Raw genomic sequence first — 18,325 nt, forward strand, 5'->3', positions numbered from 1 at the left:
CTGATGCCGCCGGTCGCATCCTTACTGGGCCCCCCAATGGAACAGGAGAGCCTGGTAAAGGTGGTGGAAGGAGGAGTGGGATCCACTTTCACCACCTTGAATGTGATCCAGTGAGTGTATAGCTGCTTAGATCACTTCTACCAAAAAGAAAATTGTCAGCTGAAAAGAACAATACCAGGATCATGACTGTAGCTGCACTCACAATCCTGGTATAACCATTTCAACCCGAGGCTGGTTTGTAAAATGTCTAAGGATGGGAAGGGGTTAAGAAGATAGAATACAGCCTCCTCTAGAGCATTGGAACATTAGTTAGTTGATCACATGACATAATTGGTGGTATTAACATTCTGGCGGCCACATGTCAGTCCCAATACATGGACCGGTCACAGGCAGTGTGCACAAAAATATTCAAAATTAAATCTGAATTCCAGGTTTGATTTGTATTGCATAGTAACATTGTTCCAGCGTGGCTCAAAATGTCATACCTGAGAGAAAGCTGACCATTGCTGTAGTAGTCAGCTAGAGTGTTGACCATGATCTTTTGGGTCCTGTGCATAGCAGATTACCCTATGCACACTGGCCACAGGGGTGTGATATGTCAACACTGCCACCATTCACAGAATTTGTTATTTCCATGCATACAAGGTGTTCTCTGATTGGATTAGGTGAAGATTATGATATTATAATGCCTCCTCTCCAACTTGTCCAGTTGATTAATTGTGAATAACGGCTCTGGTGAGCAAATGATCCTCTGTGGTCTTTGTGCCATGGGGCAGCTGCTCGGCACAGGACCCGAGAGTATGCAGCTATCACTGTAGTAGGGCCAACTACTACAGTGATTTTCAGCTTCCCCAACTGCCCCTCAGGGTATAAGATACTGCACGCTTAAACCAGCTATAGAAGGTTCAGCAGGTATCGGCTGAATTTTGATCTATCTATGGGCAGGCTAGTTGCATAGAAGTTGATCTTTCCATTGACGGTTGTACAACCAGCCTGTTGGAAAATTTTTGCTTGATCAGGACCACCGACAGAATGAGTGTATTCTAATGGTGAGGAAGTCTCCCCTCTGTCAGGGATTCCCCTATCCTCCTTGAATGTGTAGATGGGGTAGTCAATCACTTCCGCCTGGCAGTACTAGGGTCGTTGGTTCGAATCCCAGCCACAGCACCTCCTTCCTGGAGTTTGCATGTTCTCCCTGTGTCTGCATGGGTTTCCTCCGGGTAATCTGGTTTCCTCCCACACTCCAAAGACATGCTGGTAGGTTAACTGGATCCTGTCTAAATTGGCCCTAGTATGTGTATGTGTATGAATGTAAGTTAGGGACCTTAGATTGTACGCCCCTTGAGGGTTAGGGACTGATGTGAATGTACAATATATAGCTAAAGCACTGCGTAAACTGACAGTGCTATATAAGTACCTGAAATAAATAATAAATCAATTTCTTTTTTCATTCAACCCGGTGGTTGAACAAAAGTGTATGAATTATTTATAACCTGCCTTACATTGGTCTAAGCTGGACCAATGTAAGCATGCAGCAAAGATTATGAGCAGGAGGTGAGCTTTAAATTTCCTCCTAAATAGCAGATACCCAGCATGACACACCCTGCCAGGTACACCATTGCATCCTCACCAATTGACATACTAGCCTGGAATAACTGTATCGAATTGTTTCAGCCGTGTAAACACAAAGTTGCATCCTTGATCATTTATTCAATATCCTCATATTTGCATGACACAACTAGAGCTCATGATAACCAATTTTTTTTTTATGGCAGTTGGAAGGAGAAGGTGGGATGACTTTTGACCCCATGCTGGACCATCAAGGCATATGCTGCATTGAATGTAGAAGAAGTTACACCCAGTGCCAGAGAATCTGTGAACCTCTTCTTGGCTACTATCCATGGCCATACAATTATCATGGGTGCCGCTCAGCATGCAGAATCATCATGCCCTGCAGCTGGTGGGTAGCCCGCATCCTGGGAGTTGTGTAAAATAAATGGCATTAAAATGACAGATGGAAATAACTTCAGAAAGAAAAAAAAAAAGAAGAAAAGTCCAAATTGAAAAGAACAGTGTATCAGAAAATGTTGTTGACATGTTATTTGTTGTAAATAAAGACCTAAGTTAATATGTGATGGCCACATTCATTGAGTAGAATGTGTTCAGTTCTTAGGCATGATCTCTGTATGGAAGGTGCAATAGTCTTCATGGGAATTTTCCTACACTTTACCTTCTTTTTTTATTTCTAGATTAATCTTTTCATGTAGAAACCTGTCCTGCCATGAGACATATTTGCTGACGTGATTTAGAGAAACGTTCATTTCTAAAGGTTAACTTGACTGGCTGCCGTGTTTCACATTTCTGTAGCTTGATGTAAATAAATCTCAAGTGAATTTGCACCCTGTTGTTGTTGAAGCGGATACATTTCAAACAGCGGAAACCAGTTGATGCCAGCTTGTTACTTGCTGCTGTTTCCAATCAGTAATTTCTCTGTAGATGGAGGAATAACATATTTGACAGAAACTATTTATATTTTTGACAATGTAATGTATAACACAAGTTTAGCTAATTTTATACCAATCACTGCAATAAAAAGAATAATTACTTTTTTTTTTCCACGGAATGGGCTATAATTCTCCTATGCAAATGAGTTATTTTATGTACGGTGCTCCTGAAAAAAAAATACTCAGCTATGCTTCCTTGTCAGTCTGAATAAACTTGCGCTAATAATATCCATAGCTTGCCTAATGTGGCCAACTGAATTTCTAAACAGAGATGCTAATGTGTTCTGCAATCAGATTAATCTGATTTCCAGGCAGATTGGATTATTTTATTTTCCTGAATGCGTGCTAAAATGTCCAGCATGAACAGAATCATGCAGCTTGTGCATTCTGTTGTTCTCCAGATGTTCACAAAAACCAGGAACTATTTTGCTTGGAAAATATTTCTCTATATTTTTCCTTTAGTTTTTAATTTCTTTGTATATTGTAATTACAGTAACTGGTGCATGAAAAGTGTCACTCTTCCATGTTTATGAAAACTGCAGAAGGTGTTCCATTTGAAGTCCATCTCTCGGCCTTCTTGGCTAGATTTAAAAAAACTAATTAAAGCAGTCTCTTGGTTGGTTTTTGCACTCGATCCACTTTTCCTTCTTCCAGGTTGACCAATCAGATCCAAGTAAGAAATCTTTAAAATTGTATTATATTGTGAAATAAATGTTTGAAAAACCCAAGCTTTTAAAAGGCCGTCAATGGCCATCGCTCCTGTAAAACATTTCATAAAGAGTAGTAAATATTATTAGGAACTGTAATATTATTCCTGATTTAAAGGGAAACAGTAGTGCATTTGAATGAATATACCTTGACTTATTGCAATGTTTACCTAAAAGGAAATGTTGTGACATTTTATACGCTTGATCTTCTATAGTTTCATGATGGAATGTCATACACAGGTTTGTAGATTTTCCCCAGAGAGTCTCTCTCTATAGTTGACAGCTTCAGTTAATATGCTTGCTTGAAAAACTACCAGAAATGTGATAACTAGCTTAGTTTTTCTTCCTAAAGTGGAACTGTGGGTAAAATAAAAAATACATGATGTACAGTATATTATATTGTCTGTCATTACCATTAACAAGCAGATTTTTTTCTCCCCTCCCCCATTACATAGCGGTAATACCTGTTGATCCTGCCAATAGGTCTGCTATTTTTCTGCTTACTGTAGGAGGCCAAGCTGTCCAGCAAATGTAGTAGCTACAGGGTTGGGTAACAATAACACTTAGCTTTTAACCACTTCAAGTCCAGACAATTTTACTCCCTTCCTGTCCAGGCCAATTTTCAGTGCTGTCACAATTTGAATGACAATTGCGCGGTCATGCATCACTGTACCCATATGAATTTTTTAGCATTTGTTTTGAGACAGATAAAATTTTATTTTGGTGGTATTTATTCACCACTGGGATTTTAATTTTTTTTTTGCTATATAAAAGAAAAAGTCCAAAAACTTTAAAAAAAAAAAAAGTGTTTTTCTTATAAAATTTTGCAAATAAATTATTTTTCCTCATAAATCTTGGCCAAAATGTATTCAGCTATCGCTTTAGTAAAAAAAAATAACTCAAATTAGTTTATAACCAAAAATTATAATTTTTCAAACTTTTTTTACATTCCTATTTTATATTATTTATGTTTGGGTTTTTTTTTTAACATACTGTCACCCTAGCAGGTACCTTGTCACCATAGTGACACTGTACTACTTGTGGGGGGTGATGAAGATTTTATTTTATTTTTTTTACACTGATTGCGGTTACACCCATAAAGGCTGTAAAAGCAATAATTTCTCTTTCTCTCTGGCTGCATTCTTGCAGCCATTGAGAAATACTGTGTGAGCTGTGATTGGTCACAGCTTGTCACATGGTACAAGGCTGTTGTGAATAGCCTTGTACCATGCGACCTCTGTGATCATTCACAGATTTCACATGTAGTAAGCAATGATGTCAGGAAGCGACATCTTGCTTTCTACTATTCATGTGATCACTGATTGGCCAATTAGTGATCACATGATCGGGACCTCACACAGAGGTTTCGTACAGCAATCAGTGTTCCACTGTGTCAGAAGGACACAGCGGGCACCAGATCGCTGTGGTGCGTGCTCCCAGGGTACGCGCGCACATGCTAAAATGGCGGGCGCTGTTTATGAATGGCAACCCGCCCCTGCAATGCTCCCGTCCGGCCATTTCTATACATGGGCTGGACGGGAAGTGGTTAAAAGTGTTAGCTGGACTTTAATTTTTTGCCGGATACTTAGTGCTGGTTCACATATACTGTATGTGGATTGGATGTGGTTTGAACCGAATCCAATCCGCATGACATGTGAAATAACATTGCTCCCTATAATGCCTGTTCACATATATCTGGTGCACTGGTGGTGCGGATTCAGTTCGGTTTGAAAAAGAGTCATATACAATTTCTGAGCAGTGCCCTCAGGTTCAGGTGCAGATTACAGGCTGTTGACTTCTATAGGAACCGTTTCTAAACTGCACATGTGGGAACAGGATAAAATCCTGACCTAATCCTATCCTGAACCTGATGTAAACCTGACATTAACCGCTGAACAATTACTGTATTAATTAGCTGTGAAACCTGAGCTTCAATCCGCACCGCACATGTGTGAATCAGCTCTTAAGGGAAGATTTACTAAAACTGGTGCACAGAAAATCTGGTGCAGCTTTGCATGGTAGCTAATCAGCTTCCAATTTTTATTGGCAAAGCTCAATTGAACAGGCTAACGTTAGAAGGTGATTGGCTGCCATGCAAAGCTGCACCAGGTTTAGTAAATCTTCCCCTTAAAGTCCATTTAAAACCACATACCCATTTAAGACAACCCTATCAGCAGGGTGACAGTGTTGCTGTGCAATATCACAGCAATACAAACATCATTATCACCTTGTTAAAAGAAGCGGAAAAACTATGGATCTACATAAACCCAGAATTTATAGGTAATAAAATTTTGTCATGGGTGGCAAATAAAAACTGCTGAGTTAACACTACAGCAGTGACCGACTATATCATGTGTCATTTTTCATTTGCCCAAAGTTCCCCAAACCAGCCAATCAGAATATACACTATATTGGCAAAAGTATTGGGACGCCTGCCTTTACACACACATGAACTTTAATGGCATCCCAGTCTTAGTCCGTAGGGTTCAATATTGAGTTGGCCCACCCTTTGCAGCTATAACAGCTTCAACTCTTCTGGGAAGGCTGTCCACAAGGTTTAGGAGGGTGTCTATGGGAATGTTTGACCATTCTTCCAGAAGCGCATTTGTGAGGTCAGGCACTGATGTCGGACGAGAAGGCCTGGCTCACAGTCTCCGCTCTAATTCATCCTAAAGGTGTTCTATCGGTTTCAGGTCAGGACTCTGTGCAGGCCAGTTAAGTTCCTCCACCCCAAACTCACTCATCCATGTCTTTATGGACCTTGCTTTGTGCACTGGTGTGCAGTGATGTCGGAACAGGAAGGCACCATCCCCAAACTGTTCCCACAAAGTTGGGAGCATGAAATTGTCCAAAATGTCTTAATATGCTGATGCCTGCACTGGAACTAAGGGGCCAAGCTACCAAACTTTACACTTGGCACAATGCAGTCAGGCAAGCACCGTTCTCCTGGCAACTGCCAAACACAGACAGGTCCATCAGATTGCCAGACAGAGAAGCGTGATTTGTCACTCCAGAGAACACATCTCCACTGCTCAAGAGTCCAGTGGCGGCATGGTTTACACCACTGCATCTGACACTTTGCGTGGCACTTGGTTATGTAAGGCTTGGATGCAGCTGCTCGGCAATGGAAACTCATTCCATGAAGCTCTCTACACACTGTTGTGCTAATCTGAAGGCCACACAAAGCTTGGAGGTCTTTAGCTATTGACTCACCAGACAGTTGGCGACTTCTGTGCACTGCAGTTCAGTGTGCGCTGACCCCGCTCTGTCATTTACGTGGCCTACCACTTCGTGGCTGAGTTGCTGTTGTTCCCAGTTGCTTCCACTTTGTTATAATACCACCAACAGTTGACCCTGGAATATTTAGTAGCAAGGAAATTTCATGGATGGACTTATTGCACAGGTGACAACCTATCACGGTACCACGCTTGAATCCACTGAGCTCCTGAGAGTGACCCATTCTTTCACAAATTTATGTAGAAGCAGTCTGCATGCCTAGGTGTTTGATTTTATATACCTGTGGCCATGAAGGTGAAAGGAACACCTGAATCCAATGATTTGGAGGGTGTCCCAATACTTTTGGCAATATAGTGTATCTTGTACTGAGCCAAATTTAGAAAAGTGCACACTGATTAGTACGGGTTACTGAATAGTTAGCATTTAGTTAGATCTTTGCTGAATGAGGGTATAGAGTATATTGTTTTCAGTCAGTTGGGAAAGAATGCCCTGTGAAATGAGAACAGTAATGAATATCACTGTAAAGCCTGCACTGTATATGAAACTAAATAATATACACAGAAATGAATTGATTTATCTGAAAGCAAAAACCAAAATATCCTAAAAATACTGTATGGTAAGTTGGCTGTTAAAATTACAAAGCAAAAAAGGAGACTTCGCATTGTCATAGGGTCAAGACATAAATGTTGTAGCGAATGCAGAAATATTCAAATTCACTCACAAGTGTAGCCCATTTGCTGCTCTTTCTTCAGAAAATGCCAAATATGAAGCTGCAAAATTATAGGGTGTTTTTTTTTCAGCAAATGTCAGAGAATGTTTAACAGTAGTGGCTATGGATTGAAGGTAGTTGTGTAACTGACCGATTTGTCTAGATTAAAATGGATATAGATCTTTATAAACCAATAACAAATAAGCCTCAAATAAAACAATGAATACATAGAAATAGGATCCAAAGACATCCAACAACGATTGTCATGTTTAATTTATGAAATTTACATCTAGTGACATTTTGGTATGCAAACATGTATATGAATGCAAATCTGTGTGCATAGAAACTAATCTAAAGTGTATCCATAGAGTACACATTATGAGTTGAACGTTTTTTTAAGCAATTTCTAATTTGTTTTAAGCTTGTTTTTTGCATTTTATATTTTACTGTAACCCTAGTGGTGACTTGTATGTCTAAAATCAGGGAGGACTTTAGTTATGTCACAGATGGCCAAACATCTTTGGCTGACGATAGATGGATTTGTTTGTTTTTTCTTTTGAACAGCCAATCGATAGAAGTCACTTGTTAGATTGGCTTTTTTTGAGTGGGAATAGAAATTTGGCTGCTGTGTGCTGAACTGGAAGAATTTCAATTCATCTATGGCCAGTTTTAGTTAGAATGAGCCTGGGTTCAGATATAAGTGGTGCGGGAAACCGTATTTGATTCACATAGAAATTGCACTGCATTCCTGTTCCAATCACATGTGATTCTTTGCAGTACGAATTAAGTCCATTCATTTTGTATAGCTCAAAATGCACCACACCAGCATGAAAAGGGTGCAGCCTTTTAATTATTTTGGCGCACTAGAATCAGATCATGTGGGAGTTCACCCATGCGATCCAGTTCTGGCAATCACACTGTGTTTTGCGACCTCTGTTTGGGGTGTCATTTTTACATTGGCATCCGCAGCAGATCGCATGAACACAATGCGATTCGGATGCGGTGCGGGAACACACAGGATTCACGGCATTTCCCACATATACTGTATGTGAACCTAGGCTAAGTGACAATAAGACATTTGCCAGTCATCAAATGTTTTTCAGCTCTTCCAAGATCTGGCTTGACCTCTCTAGCTCAGATGATGACTTTAGCAGTAGATGCATTCTGAAGCCTAAACTTTAAATCGTTATTTTGGCCCAAGCTCCTCACAATCTCCAAAGAGCTCATCCTGGTTGGGAAAGTGATCTTCTGGGAATCTCCACCACTAATCTAGGAAAAGGGAGAAAGACTGACATACACTGTCTTCAAAGTCTGATTGCTATGAGATTCAGGGATTTATATTACAGTCATTACTGTGTATAATGGCCAGACTGCTACAGCTGCTGGTTGCATTTGAGTCTTCATCTCCATAAAGGATGTTCTCTGCTAAGATTGCTGACAGGGACTAAAATGCTGATCAACCTACTAAACTGTAAGAACATCATCTCAGTCTTAAATGTGCATGTGCTTACAGCGGTAATAATCCGCCAAAAGAAAAAAAAAATCAGGTCCCCTGCAGGTTTAAGTCATAACGTATGAACCGCATACTAGTACAAGAGAATCACCTGCACACTGAGCCCTCCAGCGCAGCTCTGTCACGGCTCCTGGGCATTTCCATCTTCCACATTGGTGGGCTCTGGCTGCTCAAATGGCTGGTGCTGCAATGACATCACTCCTATGTATACGCATGGGAACCCCAGCACAGAGCGCTGAAGGTACAGCTTTGGTCTTTCATCCCTTCAGAGCACTTGTGCCAGTGATGTCACAGGCTGCATGCCATGTGAATATCTCCCAAACAGTGCAAGTTTAGTAGATATTCACTGTACCTACAGGTAAGTCGTACAGGCTTACCTGTAGGAACAAGTTAAAAAGTGGACTTTCCTTCCACTTTAAGAGCACAAACCCGTTTATAGCTGAAGACCAGTCTCCCAAGTGGCAGCAGCCCTTTATATATATATATATATATATATATATATATATATATATATATATATATATATACATACACACACACACACATATATATATATATATACACATATACAAAATCAGATTGAGCGAATCACATGTTTTTATCTCAGAGGTGTTCAACCTTTTTATGACAGGACCAAAAGTTCTGTGAGTTCCTGTTGGTCATTTTGCACTTAATTCTGTCCTCAAAATTCTGTGCCATTGTTACCCAATTGAAAAAAATACCGTATCTTATAACCTCCAAACAAGACTGTGGGATACCATATGAGTTTCCTCCTCTTCAGAAGTCTCTCCATCACCGAGTTGAAAGATGGACAACCTTTCCACAGGAACTCAGAGATTGAGTCCTGCCAGGAGACTTTTAAAAAGAAGGTAGTGTACCACCCAGATACAAACATCAAAGTACTCAGAAGAGCAGAGGACAGGTATTGACAGGGTGGCATCATTTAAATAGCCTTTAAAAGATATAATCTTGTAAAATTGTTAGATGTGTGTAAAGCTGACCATTCACATTACAGTCTGATTATACAATCTCATTTAGATCTACCAGCATTCATGCAGTGCAAGGGGCTGCTGACTGTATACAAACTTAATAGATTTTTTTTTTTAGATACAAATTGCAACAAAACAACCAAAAAAGTACCAAAAAAAAAAATCACACAGCAGGAAATGCGTATTTATTTATATACATGTATGCATATACAGTGTGTACATAGTTATGATTGTACATGAATGTCTTTTGTACAAAAAGTCTTCCATACACAAAAGAGAAACCAAGAATGCATGATGTTGAGGTATTGCCAAGACCTAGAATAACCCTGGGTATGTTAAGAGAGTGTGGAACACATACCTTACCACTGCAACGGAAGGGTTTGGTCACGCTGCATTGGCAGTGGGAAGGGCATAAAGGAGAGTTGTTCATTCGAACTTAAAAAAGTGTTACTAAACCCACAACAGTAAAATCAGTCTGTATATGCAATAAAGCATGCTTGTTATACACACTGTGGAACCTAAAGGGTTACTCCTCTGCATTGTGTAAAAAGGATGTTTCAGCCTGTCTTTTCTGATCCTCCTCATATTCTACTGTCCCCAATCCATCTGCTGATAGTACAGAGCCTAGGAGTCACTCTGCACGTGCTGATTTCGGTGTGTGTTGCTAAAGAGTATTTTTATTTCTTTGAGTGGGTGCATGTGATCAGCATAGGGCCAATCAGCACTGCCCAGACAGAGGGTTAGGGGTCCTGCAGCCTAATAGGACAATCATGGAAGAATGAAAACTCCCCCTACAAGCTTTAACCAGTGCTCTGCTGGAGACTGATAGAAGTCGCAAGACTGCTATATACCGCTGATAAGAAAAGGTTTTTAGCTGTTTATATTTACTAAAATAATTGCATTTCCATATTCTGTGTACTGTTGGAGACCAGATATAGTGAATGCAGGGTCCTGGGTTTAGTATCACTTTAAGCCTACTAATTGTGTACACGACATACAGTCCTTGTTAACCTCAACATTTTCTTTAGTTACTATGCCCCAAGCTGGAGTCTTACAGATACATACCGCAACAAAAAACATTTTTGAAAGATTTCCCATTTCCATTAAACATAACATATTCATATTCTTAAACCACTAAATAATGTACCTTGCACTCCCGGACTTCTGCACTCCCAGCATCCAGAGTGGTCAGGATTATGTAACAAAAATGCCCTGCATGCAGAGTGCAGTGACCAGGAGCATGCAAAATACAGTCCAGCACAGAATGTCATGGTCAGCTAACTTGAAGAAACATCTGTTGATTTTAAGGGGAATATTATTGAAGTCAATAGGAGGATAAGTCTGTACAGATTACCTTGACATGGCGTTCCTCCTTATAACTTAAACCCAGTTTACCATTTTTTTGTTGATTTTATAAGGCAATTTTCCTATGTCTTGGTTCACACCATGTGAAGTGTCTAAGTACCAGGTAGCTAAGACCTTGTAGATTGTGGGTCTTTCCTGGTGATTTCAAGCTCAAGAAGATGATCTCTCAATTCTTGGAACTTCTGTTTGTCACTCTAGGAAAGTCCAGCACATTCTTTTAGTTCAGGGCTGCCATAAATTTAATCTAATCTTCCTCATGCAAGATTAAAGCACTTTTCTGGCTTGTGGATGTGAACAGCTTGAGATCTCTTAACAGAGCCCGACAACTGAGGACCTGTTTGTTTCATAACTGTCTCTAAAGCTCATCTCTGGGATTAAAATAACTTTTCTCCCACCATCTTCTAGCTGATCAGTAACATGAAAAAAGAAAACAAAAAATCACTTATCTGAAACCGTGGTCATACTTTTATTACCCAGAAGAAGGCCAACAGTCTAAGGGGAGACGAGGATTAGTGGTTTTGGGTGCACTTGTGGCGGTAGATAGGCAGTCCCCGCACCTGGAAATGGCATCAGTAAGGAAACAGGATGGAAGAACTTGAGTATAATGTTACTTCAACAGGTAAGAAATATAAAACTCCTTACAATATGGGTTAGAGAGAAGGGGAACATAATTTGCCTGGGCTTTGAGCTCTAAGTAAGGCTTAACTGTGCAACTGAATCGCGTATATACAGCATATCTACCTGTTGCAAATCAGCTTAATCTTGAAAGTCAAAGTCCAGCAGGGGCTCATATCCTTGCTGAGACATGAGCTATTACTGTCTGCACACAAATTATGCAGAAGGCAGGTGTTTGTGAAGAGCAGAAAATAAAACAATTCCAACAGCATTGACAATTCTAAAAATATTAGTTTTTGTACTTCCCCAAACAAGTTCAATACATGTAGGATTCCAATATTTGCACAGGTTTGCAAACTGTGTAAAGATTTGCCTCTGAGTGAGATCAGACATTCATTTAATGCAGGAAGCTGTAATCTGATCCTCGGTTGTTGTGCAGAGGAGACCGTGCACTTACTGACGCATGGGGGACACGTCACACCAGATCCAGCAGAGTATAAAGGCTTTAGGAATCTGTCCTCTTACCCATGGTTCACACTAGTGCGAACAGAAGCCGCTGTGGGACTCGCACACAAAACCTGCAGGCGGGTGCCATTAGTCTAAATGGCATGATACCTTTACTGGAAATTTCACACGCACTGGGAACTGCACTGTAGGGCGGTTCCCAGTGCAAACTGCGATTTCTGGAAAGGAGCAGGGACCTTTTCCCTGAGTTTTGCAAGGCATGGCAGCTCATTCAAATGAAAATGGCACTAGTGTGAACCAAGAGTTACTGTTCTTTTTCATGTGTAGCTTTATGCATTGACATACCTCCATAGTCCCAGTCTATTCAGACAGTACAGTCATCTGCTGACTTTGCATTATCCACAGGCAGCTTATCCCTTCAGTAAGACACAGAAGTTTATATCCAACGCAATTTTACTTCAGCAAAGTGCAATGCAGAGGATGTTTTTCCAGTTTTGACTTTCTAAACCATGTTTTTGCAATGACTAAAACTATATTGAGGAAACATGGAGGGTCTAGTTGACGCAGGCTATTTATTGGCTTTCAAGTGATAATAGCACATTCCTACCAGCAGTTGGCAATTCTATAACTAGAGTTGCTGCTTATCACTAATTTCCCTGCCAAGCTATACAAATTGGTAAGTCAAAAGACAGCACTGTGACGACACACACGTTCAGATCAGTAATGCAGTTGTGATGAAGTTATAGACTGAAAAAAGAGAGAATGACAGAAATTCTGAACGTAGAACCAGATATAAATGTGAAAAATGAAGATACAGTGCATCCAGAAAGTATTCACAGTGCTTAACTTTTGCCACATTTTGTTATGGTACAGCCTTATTCTAAAATGGATTAAATTTTTTCCTCAACATTCTACAAACAATACCCCATAATGACAACATGAAAGAAGTTAGTTTTGAAATCTTTGCAATTTATTAAAAAAAAAAAAAAAAAAAAAAAAACATTCACAGCCTTTGCTCAATACTTTGTTGAAGCACCTTTAGCACCAATTACAGCCACAAGTCATTTTGAGTATGAAGCTACAAGGTTGGCACAACTATTTTTGGGCAATTTCTCCCATTCTGCTTTTCAGTACCTCTCAAGCTCCATCAGGTTGCCATTTTCAGATGTCTCCAGAGTTCAATCAGGTTTGAGTCTGGGTTCTGACTGGGCCACTCCAGGACATTCACAGAGCTGGCCCATAGCCATTCCTTTGTTATGTGGGCTGTGTGCTTAGGGTCGTTGTCCTGTTGAAAGATGAACCGTCACCCCAGTCTAAGGTCCAGAGCACTCTGGAACAGGTTTTCATCAAGGATGTCTCTGTACATCATTTCCTGCATTGAACCTGTATAGCACCCTACCGCAAAACAGGATATACACCATTACGAAGGGCTCCAAAACGCAGGGTCCATTGCCAACCAGCCACAATACAGGCTGTTCCCGTGCCCTCTCTCATCTGGTGTGGGAGCCGGGTACCATTTATCTGAGCAATGATAGCTGTAGGAATGAGTCTGGATGCAATTAATCTCCTGATCCCTGTAGGAACTGTTGACAATCTGGTAGAATCATGTTGCGAGTTGCACAGCACTTACCATCACCTTCAGACACTGGCAGAAAAACTGAAGCCTTTTCTACAAGGGAGAGGTTATGCCCAGGAGGGGACTTCTGATCCTTTTTTTTTTTGCCAAAGTACAAGAATACCATTTGTAAGGGATTACGAAAGAGACTTTGTGCCCCATGTGAAGTACAATAAAGAAAATGTAATTCCAGCAATGAAACAAGTGGTATATGAGAATTTTGAGCCAACCTTTAGGTACCTAGCATAAGCTGTTGTTGACACCCTTATAGCACTGTGGAATGTTTACTATACTGACATACTTATTAGCACAACAGTGGAGTGTTTTTCAGGTCTTGGGGAGCATTGGATATCTGTTATTTAGACCCGGTGACTGTACCTGAATCTTTCCGGGGGGGGCTATAATCTGATTAATTACATTGTGTAATATACAGTTGTGTTCAAAATAATAGCAGTGTGTTGAAAAAAGTGAATAAAGCTCAAAATCCTGCTAATAGCTTTTATTTCCATACACACAAATGCATTGGGAACACTACACATTCTATTCCAAATCAAAACATGAAGAAAAATATATCAAAGTTGTGTTGTTCCTCTAAAAAATTGAAGAAAAGTGAATATTAGACTGTTCAAAAAAATAGCAGTGTTTGTATTCTTCTTTACAAACTCAAACATTCACTATATAAACTGAAAAATGTTTGAAGATTTTGCTTTCCTTTGAATCACTTAATGAATATTTAGTTGTATAAGCACTGTTTCTGAGAACTGCTGTACATCTGTGTTGCATGGAGTCAACCAACTGCTGGCACCTGTGAGCAGGTATTCCAGCCCAGGATGATTGGACTACATTCCACAGTTCTTCTCTATTTCTTGGTTTTGCCTCAGAAACTGCATTTTTGATTTCACCCCACAAGTTTCCTATTGGATTAAGATCCGGGGATTGGGCTGGCCACTCCATAACATCAATCTTGTTGGTCTGGAACCAAGATGTTGCACGTTTACTGGTGTGTTTGGGGTCGTTGTCTTGTTGGAACACCCATTTCAAGGGCATTTCCTCTTCAGCATAAGGCAGCATGACCTCTTCAAGTATTCTGATGTATTCAAACTGATCCATGATCCCTGGTATGCAATAAATAGGCCCAACACTGTAGTATGAGAAACATCCCCATATCATGATGCTTGCGCAACCATGCTTCACTGTCTTCACAGTGTACTGTGGCTTGAATTCAGTGTTTGGGGGTCGTCTGACAAACTGTCTCCGGCCACTAGACCCAAAAAGAACAATCTTACTTTCATCAGTCCACAAAATGTTGCGCCATTTCTCTTTAGGCCAGTCAATGTGCTCTTTGGCAAATTGTAACCTCTTCAGCACATGTCTTTTTTTCAACAGTGGGACTTTGCAGGGCTTTCTTGCAGATAGCTTGGCTTCACATAGGCGTCTTCTAATTGTAACAGTACTCACAGGTAACTTTAGACCTTCTTTGATCTTCCTGGAGCCGATTGTTGGCTGAGTCCTTGCCATTTTGGCTATTCTTCTATCCATTCGAATGGTAGTTTTTCGCTTTCTTCCACGTTCTTCAGGTTTTGGTTGCCTATCATTTTCTGCACTTTATATGTTTTCCCCTCTCCAATCAACTTTTTAATCAAGGTACGCTGTTCTGAACAATGTCTGGAATGATCCATTTTCCTCAGAATTTCAGGGAGTATATGTTTTATAGCAAAAAGTCAAAAATGTTTAGAGCTTTTATAGGATAGGTTAGGTGTTAAGTTTCACAGGCAGGAAAGCATGACAGTATGGGGTCAAACTCGAAATCCAGTAGATGAAACAGCAGGCAAGGAAGTGTAATCTGTGGTCAAGTCAATGTCTGTAGCCAGAGGCATCAGATTTTAAGTGGAGAGTGAATAATGGTGAAGGTGGTCACAGTGTAGAGGTAGCAAGAAACTGGCATCTGGCAAACAAGAACTGCAGATGCATGGCTTAATATGGCCATAGATGGATCAAAGTGTGGCCAGTTCAGTAGGGACCGGCCAGATTTTGATCCATTTGAAGCCATTGCAGTTGACAAGACTTCCATTCAACCTCCATGCCAGATAAAAGCTGCTCAATCCGCGACTGCACCCAGTGGCTGCAGCGCTGATCTGTGTATTCTGACAGTAGGGGGACTCTTCCTGCTGTCAGAAAACAATAGTGCAGTGGATTCCTCTATCTATCTTGAATATGTGGAAAGGGAAATCTGTTCAGTTGTCTTTTTTTGTTCAGCCCACTGGGTGAATGAAAATAACCAAATCATGTATGGCCAGCTTAAAATAGGAAGTTCAAGGAAGGAGCAAGAAGTTCAGAGTTCAGCAGAAAACTGGTTATCAAGAAGACTAATCAACAGATCAGGCAAGTAGATATTTAAAGATTCAGGTGTTTCAGCAGGAAAAGCCACTGCTACAGGCACAGCAGAGACCCTTCCAGGACAGCTCCTGGATGTCTTGGTCCATTAGTTTTGCTTCCCTGGGTATTTTTAAAGTAACTAATATGTTCCATACAGTGGTACAGTTGTGAGAAAGGATGTCTCACAGCTGTGCAGGGATGCTCTTCCTTATGTTTTATTATGGAACTTGAATTCATCAATTTTTCACATCACATAAAAGACAGTAATTTAATGACAATTGAATGTGACAAGGAAAAAAAAAAAAAAAACTTCACAACTCCAACATGACGTAACTCTAAAATGAACACCATATTAACAGCTTCAGATTGAGTTACATTCAGGGGAAAAAAACACTAGACGGGATAAGAAAGATAACCAAAATAGACACAACCCATAATAACAGAGGGTATAATGCTAAAAGAAATTTTGCAAAGAACCCTAATGCTGGCTTTCAGGTAACCACCCAATCGCAGACAATTTTTTTAGCAGGAAAACTTCATTCTAATTACAGAGATGCAAATAAAAAAAAAAGCCTTGCAACAACAAATGCTACAAACTGTGCAACCAAATCAATTAATTAAAAAAAGTGTCACACATGTAAAGGGTACCTTCAATTTTAAAGGATCATACAAATGTACCTCCAGTAACTTTGTGTACTTCATTCAATGCAAAAATGCAACCAAGGATCTTACACTGGCAGATCAGGACAGAAGAAAAAATAGTAGGAACTCACAAAAACACACCAAAAACTAACATAAGAAAGAACATTACTGTACACCTGTGGGACATTATTTCTAACACACACACCACTGTATGGAAAAAAAGATTGTTTTAGTTCACTAAAGGAAACTTTACAAATATTTCAAAAGTTTTCCTTTAGAGAGTAAGAATGTTAGGTTTGACACAAAACAATGGACTAAATGTTGATCTACATTTTCTAAATCACTATCCCAACAGTTTTATGACCACTCATCTCTGACTCTCCTTCCATTTCCATAGTCCACTCCTATCCTTATTTTACCAACCATCCCAGTACAATTATCATTTGCGGTGTGTTTGTGGGTTTGTTTTTTTTCTCTCAAGAGATCCTACTTAACATTTTGCTAAAACTTGGTGTATCAAATACTGTTTGGGCCTTAAAAAGAAGGGGGTACACCCCAAAGGCTTGTCCTGAAAATTTCAATGCATTTTGTACAGTTCTCAATTCAATTTAGTGCTGTAATTTTTTTGTTTGATAGAGTACCCCTTAAGTGGAGTTGCAGCTACTGATTGGGAAAAGATTAAAAAACAAACAAAAAAAAAACCTGTGCCTCTCATCTTACTTGGTTTTACTAGATTTTATGAATACCTTCTGTTATTTGAGCTCATTTGCAGGGACTGTTGAGGAAAGACCTAGCCTATGCATTCACTGGCATTAGCCTGGATATGAGTGGACCAGACGTATGTGCGTCCTTGATCAGCATATTGTCAGCACTGCACCCACTACCTTTAGAGAGAGGATGCAAAGCCTGCACATGTGGACCTCAGAGTTGCAGCCACAAGTGACAGATGCAGCTACGTCAAAGGACATCTTTGCAGTAATGATGGCATACCAAATAAAATCAATGTGTGCAGTCATTGCACATTGGCCCACTCCCCCTTGGGTCTGTGGGCACTGCACACACTGTACATGTTAAGGACACACCAGTGAGAGCACTGCAGTACTTTTTAACATCACCTGCAGCAGTAACTTTACATTGAGGCTACATTCACATGGGCAACTAGGGCCAGTGTGAATTGTAGCAGCAGTTTCTTCTGCATCTGCAAGTGCCTCTCAATGGGTAGGTGCGGCCACCAGCCCCATTCACTATGATGACGGGTTTCCTGGTGGCTGTAACTATTGACCACACTCTGCAGGGCTAGCAATTACCTGTGGTGATGGCTGCTGGACACACTTTGTGCCTTAAGGATACAGATTACACCTTGCTACAGCTGAACAGTAACATTTTGTAATTTTGGACTGGTTATGGTCACCACTAGATGGAATTGCATTATCATGGTCTAAAATAAATAGCCAATATGACAAACTGTGGGGGACAAGTTCCCAAATGAACCTCACAACTGTTCATTCTATGTTGCCAGGCTCCTATAGACAAATCAAGAAAAGCTTTATTCAACATTTCCTTACAGCAGCCTGCTCAGTTATTGCTA

The 18,325-nt window shown here is 40.2% G+C and overlaps 1 protein-coding gene across 2 annotated transcripts in view; it reads left to right on the top strand.

The window, feature by feature from the left end:
- CNMD (chondromodulin) overlaps nucleotides 1-18,325 on the top strand; it is a 159,876-nt gene that overhangs the window by 115,372 nt on the left and 26,179 nt on the right. Inside the window, exon 7 of one of the 2 annotated variants that reach the window (XM_089668798.1) lies at nucleotides 1,776-2,623. The exons of the other annotated variant lie outside the window; for it this stretch is intronic. Coding sequence (XP_089524924.1) covers nucleotides 1,776-1,991 — 216 coding nt within the window. The 3' untranslated portion in view covers nucleotides 1,992-2,623. Of the gene's footprint in view, nucleotides 1-1,775; nucleotides 2,624-18,325 lie in introns of those variants that run through there. 2 annotated transcript variants of the gene reach the window in all.

This window comes from Staurois parvus, unplaced genomic scaffold (genome assembly GCF_062004578.1).
Source record: "Staurois parvus isolate SC_StPar_1 unplaced genomic scaffold, SC_StPar_1.0 ptg000064l, whole genome shotgun sequence".
NCBI classification, from domain to species: Eukaryota; Metazoa; Chordata; class Amphibia; order Anura; family Ranidae; genus Staurois; species Staurois parvus.